The 9,159-nt window shown below is 47.9% G+C and overlaps 1 protein-coding gene across 3 annotated transcripts in view; it reads right to left on the bottom strand.

Annotated features, from left to right (window-relative positions):
* Window positions 1-1,107: 1,107 nt before the first annotated feature.
* Window positions 1,108-9,159, bottom strand: part of galnt11 (UDP-N-acetyl-alpha-D-galactosamine:polypeptide N-acetylgalactosaminyltransferase 11 (GalNAc-T11)) — a 32,776-nt gene continuing 24,724 nt past the window's right edge. For 2 of the 3 annotated variants that reach the window (XM_036521055.1, XM_036521056.1), the window contains exons 9-12: window positions 7,784-8,002; window positions 3,860-3,964; window positions 2,737-2,874; window positions 1,108-2,303 (exon numbers count right to left, since the gene is read on the bottom strand). In XM_036521055.1, coding sequence (XP_036376948.1) covers window positions 2,172-2,303; window positions 2,737-2,874; window positions 3,860-3,964; window positions 7,784-8,002 — 594 coding nt within the window. In that variant the 3' untranslated portion in view covers window positions 1,108-2,171. Of the gene's footprint in view, window positions 2,304-2,736; window positions 2,875-3,859; window positions 3,965-7,358; window positions 8,003-9,159 lie in introns of those variants that run through there. The other variant, XM_036521057.1, reaches the window with a different exon arrangement.

The raw sequence follows: 9,159 nt of genomic DNA, 5'->3' as shown, positions 1-9,159 counted from the left end.
TCTCTGCAGAAACTAATGGGGGTGAAGAGGCCACATCTAAATAAATCATTCAACAGAAACACAGCTCAGCCGTTCCTGCAGATTTTTGCACATTTTTTGCAACTCCAACAGAAAATGCCAATTTAACAGTTAAAGAACCACCCTGGTCTGAGCTGGACTGCCCTGCGGAACTGCACCAAACCAGGTGCTGCGTATCCACACTAGCCTGCCCAGCAGACAGCTATGCAGTGTATAATACTTACTTCTCAGATTGTGAAGAATTTTATTGAGATGCTGCGCATTATGGCTCAGTCTCACGTCATTGCTTGGCCAGGATTGGGTGAGATTTCTGAGCCGGCATCCAATCACGACGGCTTGTTTGTGCCTTTCCCCGCCTTCCCCCAGGGACACGTGACTGACAGGACGATAGCCAGTTGGAAACTTCATGTTAAATACAAAAGCGGAGCCTGGACGACAGAGTTTAAGCAGGACGCTTTCGGGACAGTGCTCTGCACCCACCCACCGCTGAGAGAGAGCCAAACCCCACCTGTAACAGCAGCCAGACGGTCCCCTGGCCACTTTGGGTCTGTTAGATTACTCACAGAAAAACACTGTGGATGTCTGTGTTCAATGTCCCGTTCATGCGCGCATGTGTGCTCCTAAGCCAGGGCTGGCTGGTTTTCGGAAGCTGACTGCGGGTCACATTCTGCACCTGCCACAGGCCACCGTGTTCCACCTCATTCCACCCCGATCCTGAAGCATGGTTCTGTTCGCTCATGCCACCCGAGCTCCTGGTTCCGGAATCAGATCAGCTATTGCACTGAACTCGTTCAGGTGACCATGTGGATTTGATGAGATGCCGAGTACCTAATTTAGCATAATTTATCCAGCTATGGTGTGCAATTAAGAGCTCAGAACAGACAACAAAACCAGAAGAAACCTCTCGGGCGCGGTTGTGTGTTATGACCAGGGTTTCCTACGGCCTTCACTCTCTGTTTAAATTGGTTTCTCACGGACACCTAAGACACACAAGGCTACGGCCCTGAAGAGATCCCACGTGTCTTCCAATCAATTCGGGTAAATATTGCCCTACTGGAGGAAAATAAATAAAATCACACAACAGGCGGGGAATTAAAACCTCTTTATTTGGCTGCATCATTTACAAAAACAAAGAACAAACAGAAAATACTGCATATTCAAATTTTTAAAACCTTTCACATTCACATTAAACAGACACTTTACGCCTAAAGTTCAGAAGACTGTCTGCTATACGAGCTCTTATGTTTCTGTGGTGGGCCTGGAGGGAGGAGGCTACAGCCTTCAGCGCCCTCTGCTGGCCGCCCAGGCATCGGCCTGCTCAGACACGGCTGTCTGTCCCTCTCCTGCCTCACAGTACACACATCACTACCACTGAAGCAGAATTCAGCTCCTAATCTTTCCGTATGTTCACGTTGCAGTGACTTCAGATGGATTATGAGGGAAAAAAAAAAAAAAACGGTCACTCCCCATGACCAAAAGGTTTCTAAAAGCTGTGATTCAAATTTTAAAGTTCTGAAATTCAAATTGCCCCCTCCCAAGGACATGTGCATTAAAACCAGTGAACTAGTTCTTGCTTGTGTTTGAAATTGAAATATTCTGCCTTTTTTACATAACTCATTTCTGTGTAGCAATGCAGATTCTTATAAATTTCGATATGAAACGGGGGTCTTGTACTGTCAGCCAGTACTACTCTGTAAACATATCTGGGATTGCTATACCAAAAAAAAAAAAAATGAAACACCAGTTACTTTTGCTGTGCAAAATCATAAAACTCAGATGAGAGGGTCAAAACTGATTAAAAATCATAAATAACATGTTGCAATAAAAACGAATTATAACTTGTGGTAAAAGATTCGAAGAATACTTTCTGTAAACAGAAAACACTTTCCCAGGGGAAAAAAACAAAACAAAATTTTAAAAAAAATAATGAATAATGCACACGAGCAGTTTGCGCTAACGGCTAAGCCTGCAGCTGGATCCTACCTGTAAAACCAGGGCTTGTTTTGTTTTCGCTCCTGGTAAAAGTAGCTCTGCCGTTTGGCAACAAAAGGAAGTGTGCTTTTCCTCCTGCATGTAGGAACCCGGTGACGCTCCCCGATACCTGGGACTGCTGAGGTGATGCCGGCGGGATGAACGTGGTACGCTGGGAAGGGTCAGTCCTCCATCTGCCACTGCTGAGATAGGGAGCCGTCGCAGATCGCCATGGCGACGTAGCCTTTGTGGCGGAGCGCTTCGACAACCGCCAGGCACTGGCCCACGGACACTTGGTACAGGCGGTTGCTCTTCTGGAAGTGGAGGAAGGGGGGGGGGGGGGGGCGGTACTGGGTGAAAACAGGACACTGGAATCCTGTGCTTTGCTTCTTATTGTGTTTGGACGTTATTTATCCAGCTGTATAAATGGGTAACACATAAAGTTGTAACCTAAGCAAGTCACTCAGGATAAGAGCGTCTGCTAAATGACAGCAATGAAATGTAATGTCCTGTTCACACAGTATCTATTTCACCTCCAATCATACTGGTGTTGGGACCCCTGCACCAGCTCTCTGACAGACAACACAATCTCCTCTTTCACAATGACCAAGATGGGTTTATACAGTGTTCAACAGACTTAGCATACATTGTGTATATGGTTGTGTAGTTTTTCTTTGACAGGAGGGTTTGCAGCATAAAAACGAGGCGGGCTCCTCCGAAAGTGACCGAGTCCGAAACACAGCTCACCCCCAGGGTCCACTGCTGCGACCCCCCCGAGCCGTGGCACTTCATGAGGCGGGGCGGGTCAGACGAGCGGATCTCCGACATGTCCAGGCACAGCAGGCCGGCCAGAGTCAGCTCATGCTCCTCATCATAGGCCCACTCCTGCAGGGGGGAGGGAGAGGGAGAAGAGGGGGGAGAGAGAGGGATAGAAAGGGACCCGGGGTGGGGTGGGGGGGGGGGGGGGGGGGGGGGGGGAAGAATGAGGGTGATTGATAGATGGACATAGGGACAGAAAGGGACGGGGGAGAGAGGGAGGGGACAGAAAGGGACAGGGAGGGGGGAGAGGGGGAGGGGAGAGGGAGGGAAGAAAAAGGAAAGTGGGGGAGAGGGAGAAAGAGGGCAGGAGAGAAAGGAAGAGAGGTGGTGAGAGAGTGGGAGGGGAAGGGACAGTGGTGGAGAGAGAAGGGGAGAGAGGAAAAGAAAGGGAGAGGAGGAAGGAGGAAGAGGCAGAGATGGAGAGGGGACACGGGAGAGGCAGACAGTGAGGCAGAGAGACAGGAACACCAAGCATGGCTGAGTGCTGCCTGTAACTCACTGCACAATGCTGCACTCCACGCCCGCCTACGCCTCACTCTTCTACCGCGCTGCTGTGAATGTCAGCACGCTCTCTCACCTCCAGCCTGCTTCTCCTCTAATCCTCAAAGCCGCAGCCCCGCCCACCTCCCCCTCAGCGCACCGCACCGCACCGCACCGCCTACAGTGGCAGTGTCCAATGATGCTAACGCTCTCGCTCATGTATGGCAGTGTCCAATGATGCTAATGCTCTCGCTCATGTATGGCAGTGTCCAATGATGCTAACGCTCTCGCTCAAGTATGGCAGTATCCAGTGATGCTAACGCTCTCACTCATGTATGGCAGTATCCAATGATGCTAACGCTCTCGCTCAAGTATGGCAGTATCCAATGATGCTAACGCTCTCGCTCAAGTATGGCAGTGTCCAATGATGCTAACGCTCTCGCTCAAGTATGGCAGTATCCAATGATGCTAACGCTCTCACTCATGTATGGCAGTATCAAGTGACACTCTCGCTCGCACGCACGCATGTGCCAGGGTCTGGGATTGGTGGGGGTAAGCCGCTGGGAGATACCTGCTCGGAGTCGCTGGGGTCACACTCCTTCACCACCACGATGCCGCCTTTCTGGCTGGGTCGGCCCTGCGCCACCAAGCACTTGTCAGCCTGCAGGTTCCGCAGCTGAGAAAGCAGAGAGAGGAGGATGGGAGAAGAGTAAAACAGTAAAACGGGGACCGAAAACGCTGACCGTCCAACTCTAACCCTACCCATAACACCCAGCGTAGAGGGACTGGCTTAGACAACGTTACCTTCTTGAACAAGTCTGAATGTGTGTGTGTGTGTGTATGCATTGGCAAATGCACACACACACACTCAAGTACATAAGCATACACATACACACTGCTTCAAACTCTCCAAAGAGCCAGCTGCTGGCATTAAGACAGATCCCAGAACAGTAAGACAGATCCATACACATACAAACACTGTAGAGAGGTGACTGAAGCTGTCTTACTGCAGGCATCCTGGATCAGTAAGACAGATCCACACACAGTCTCCTCGCAACAGAGTGGACCACAGTGCTGTTGCTTAAGAGACACCTACAGGCCAAACAGGCTCACTGCAGCTCTGATGCATCTGTACAGGTCAGTAACACCCCTCACCCACGGTAGAGCTGGAACCAAAGCCGGTCATGGCACGGCTGCTTTTCCACCACGCTGTAGGTCACCAGAGCTGTGTCACATGACATCGTGCTCATACTGAACGATAGGAATTGATGAGACTGCAGGCCGAGGCCCAGTATCCGCAAAATAAACTGTGACCTGGATATGAACTTAATGAGTCAGCCTGGTTCCAGCACTGCAATGGAAAAGAACTAGAAATACTCATATCAGCCATCTGAATCCGATCAATACATGCATAGTTACTGTATGTGTAATATATATATATGTAGCCGATTCATTAACATTCATCAAACCCCAAAACCAAATTGCTGACATATTTCCCATGCCCGGTCTGATTCATTTGCTCATTCATCCTACTCCCAGCCTGACACATTCATTCAGCTACACCCGATTGGCTGACATATTCATATCACTCGTGGCCTGATTTGTTGACACATTCACCACACCCAGTCCATTTGTGCTCCATCTTGCTTTTCATTGAGCTGTTTCCCAGATACTCTTTATCTGACATCTCTACATTTCGTCTTCTATAAATTCTCTGTGAACGAAATGTGTTAGATATGCGTTTGCCCTCATATAAAGTGGCCTAATCATTCATTCATTAAATTTTCATTGTTATTTGTCCCTTGAAATAATCCAGTACAGCTGTCACAATTAAGTTTAATTCGTAATTCAATCAGTTGTCCAAGGCCTCGTTGAGCAGCTAATTAATTTACATAATTAAAGATGAATACCTGTCTGCTTTCCTAACTTAAGGGTTTCAGATGAATGCAACACCTTTGCTTGAACCTTTCTCCTTGAGACACATTTCCCACACACCATGTCAAAGACGTGAAACCACCAGCGATGCAATGCTGGGAGAATAGGCAACCTCAGAGACCAGGGTGTGTGCCATGTTCCCTGGGGCAGGGTGGGAAATCACTGTGCTTACAGCCACTCCCCCCGCCTCACTTCCTGACAAGTCAATCCATCTGTACTGTATAGGAAACATACAGAATCTTTATAATCTATCTGAAGAACACACTCTGTCATATGGGTTTCATGTAACAAAGTCCAGCCGAATAGAGCTCCAATGTTAAGCATCTTCAGGGTCAGCTGGTCCACCCTCTGCCTCGTCTCCTCACTGGGAGAGAACGTCATCGCACCTGGTGTTCCAGGTATAATTCCACTCCTCCTTGAAAGATCATTTTATTACCTGCTACACTGTGGCCCTTTGACGCTAGCCAGTTACAAGAACTAGAACGAGGCAGATCTGGTCACAGAGTCTCTCTTTAGGGCCTCCATATACAAATTTACTATTCTTCCTCTTCTAAACAACATTGGCAATTGAAATACATCTAACATTAAATGAGTTCATTGTTTGACTGAAATACCTCATACAACAAAAGCGACTGTTTTCAACATCTTTTAATCTGTTCCCATGATTTACTCTGAGGAAAATTCAGTAGATATCAGGTGTCAGAATCACTTCTGGGTATTCTTCTCAGACAGTTCTTCCTCTCCAGACCAACAGTGTACATGGAACACAGGCAGTCCCTAACTCTCCACTGACCTCACAAAACGCTGCAGCCAATGAGAAAGGGGAGGGGAGGGGAAAAAGAGTGTCATGTGACTCACGTGTTCTGTGATTGGCAGGCACAACGTCCTGGCTACCTGAACACAACTGAGAGATGCGTTTACAACACACTTTGAAATGTAGCTGTGCTGCCATGTTAAATTGTCAAAATTAAAACTTATAGACGTGACGATTTTCCACTTTTTATTTCTGAATCTTGTTTTTATAGTAGTTACTATTATTGTTACTGTTTATTTGTCAGGTTCCCTTGTCCAGGAGAAGCTTAGAAGACCACATAAAACATGCACGATTCAATTCACATCACCACACTGCCACCTGCTGGTTGACTCATGCTTCCAGTTTACTGAAAGATAAAAACTAGACTCTGTGTAGTTTGCCTTCTAAAATGCCCCATTATCACCCCAGATGATCCAGACACAGCTGCTTTTCTGGAATCCACCCCCCTCTCCGGGCAGCTGATCCCAGGTCAGTCGCTGTCCACATCAAAGTGGACACGTGAGAGCTGGAGGATGAATGGTGAGCAGAAGCCTTTAGACATGTGACAGATAATCCAAGAGCAGCTGTTCCTGAGGGGTCATTAGCGACCGCGGCTCAGGAAAACTCCTCCTTCCCAAAGCATGCTCTGGACTGCACCGCAGTGGCCTCACTGGCTCTGAATATGGAGCAAGTTTCGAGAGAGAATGCAGTGCAGTGTAGTAGGGCAGCACGGTGGCGTATTGGTAAGGAGTGGGGCTCGGAGACGAAAGGTTGCTGGTTCAGTCCCCACAGGGGCACTGCTACTGTACCCTTGGGCGAGGTACTTAACCCACAATTGCCTCAGTAGATACCTGTATGAGTGGATAAAACTGTAACCTACGTAAGTCTACATACTTACTTTAATATGCCAGTCACTCTGGATAAAAGCATCTGCTAAACGACAATAATGTACTGCAGTATACACAGTTATGACTGCCTGTATTGAAAGGTGGTTTGACTTTTGCCAGGCGAAGCTATTACTTTGGATTAAATGTAAAAATATACATAGTGTTTTATGCAGAAGCATAAATAGGAGCTGAATATGTATCCGAGTATGGTAGAGTTACAAAAAGTCAAGAGGCTCACAGAAACTGAATGTACTGAGCACAGTGTACCAGACACAACAGAAGGAGCTGATCAGACAGGAGACAAACACAACACAAACTTGCTTCAGTGCATAAAGCCAAATGTAAAGAACTGCTTGTGTTTTTCCACACCATTTAATCACCACATAAACACCACTCTTTTGAGAGCTGACTCCATCACCTTGGTGCCTGGTCAATTCCCAATCATTCATGAGAATCAGGCACAAGAGCAGACATTGTTAGGGAGCTGTTTTTCCACCTAGTGGTGAAATGAAGGTACTGTCCTTGGCCTGGGGGGGGCCCTCACAGTCAGCAAGTGAGAGGGACAAGGAAGAAGACTCTCCTAAGGCCAGCCAGTTGGAGTCACAAAACACAAGCTATGTTCAACAGACAGCAGATGTTGTTCATTGAGTCGGGACGTCAGATGGGGGGCGGGGTGTTGATGATTGACAGTTCCATGTGGGCGGGGTGATAATGACTGACAGTCATATGTGGGCGGGGCATTTATGATTGACAGTCACATGTGGGCGAGATGTTTATGACTGAGTCAGATGTGGATGGGGTGTTTATGCTTGACAGTCGTGAGTGGGCGGGGCTGAGCACTGGGCCCTGTGAGGAGGGCAGAGGAGGGCGGAGCTCTTACCCTTCCCCGCTGAAGCACCTTGGGCCTGCGCAGGCCCTTGTTGACAAAGACGGGCTGCTGCGCCTTGCTGTTTTGGGCGGACACCTGCATCTCGGGGTAGACGTTGTCCAGGTACCACCGGAAGGACTGGCACTTGAGCCGCCGCCGCACCGCCAGCCGCTCGCTGATGTCGCCGTAGCTACGGGTCCTGAGCTCCGGCCGCAGGGCAAAGTACTGCTCCTGGGGGGGGGGGGGGGGGGTCGAAAGGGAAGGAGAGGTCCTCACAGGTCCCAATTACTATACCAATTACCACACCACAGCTAAACATCATTACTTCCACGACCCTACCTACTAACAAAGTCAAATATACTGCTATATACTGATTTTACACACACACACACACACACACACACACACACACACACACACACACACACACACACACACACACACACACACATACATACATATATATATATACATATACACATGCACACAGACAGACATAACTTTCTAAGAGCATGTATTAGCTTCAAATACTGCATCTCAAAAAGATTTCAAATAAAAACATTTCAAAAAACCCTCCATGTTAATGTTTAATGTTTAATGTTTCAAAATATTAAATGTAGTTAAATGTAAATGCCCTTCATGTCCTTACACGGCCGCGTCAGGGGCAGCTCATGCAGGCACTGCCACCCCGGTGTTTTCCAGCACGGAATTTGGCTTATCCTCCACTGCCACACCGGCTACTCGTTTCCCTGGAGACCAATTAGAGCCGTGATAGAGAATGAGAGCGACGACGTATCATCTCCATCCATCTTGTCTGTGAGACAGTACATACGGCACACATCTCTGCTCACGCTATGGCTTCGCCTGTAGCCCTTTCTGCCCCCCCCCCTTTTGTCCCACGACTGCCTGGTTTTCCCAGAATGCACCACGGCCCTGCCTTCTGGCTCCCCTTTGACCGCACAGCTGTTCTGTGGAACCTGCTCTCTCTGGCAGGACTTCAGCCACCTCTGTCCTGCAGGCAGCCAAAAATAAACTAACAACAATCAAACAACAAACATCACCACAACGGCGCCAGCTTAACGCTGTGTTTCACAGCACAACACAAAGAACATTCTCCTCAGACGCAAAATGCTCTCTCAGAGGAGAAACATTTTAATTTGATCTGACGGTCTGATCAAGCATTTGATGCCAGGCCAGAGCTTTTCATGAGCGGATGAAGATATAAAAAAAAGAGCTGACCATTCAACTGTTCAAAAATCAAATGGAAAAGCAAACCTCGCTCATTCAGCAGGTCATGCTCCAAGCGTATTTCAGTCAATAACTCATTAATCAATCAGTTAATTTAAATTAAATCACCACTATGTAGAAACCTCACACTGACACACTTG

Source organism: Megalops cyprinoides, chromosome 2 (assembly GCF_013368585.1).
Source record: "Megalops cyprinoides isolate fMegCyp1 chromosome 2, fMegCyp1.pri, whole genome shotgun sequence".
NCBI classification, from domain to species: domain Eukaryota; kingdom Metazoa; phylum Chordata; class Actinopteri; order Elopiformes; family Megalopidae; genus Megalops; species Megalops cyprinoides.
Note: the sequence above shows the minus strand (reverse complement) of the source record. Positions and strands in the feature narration are given on the sequence as shown.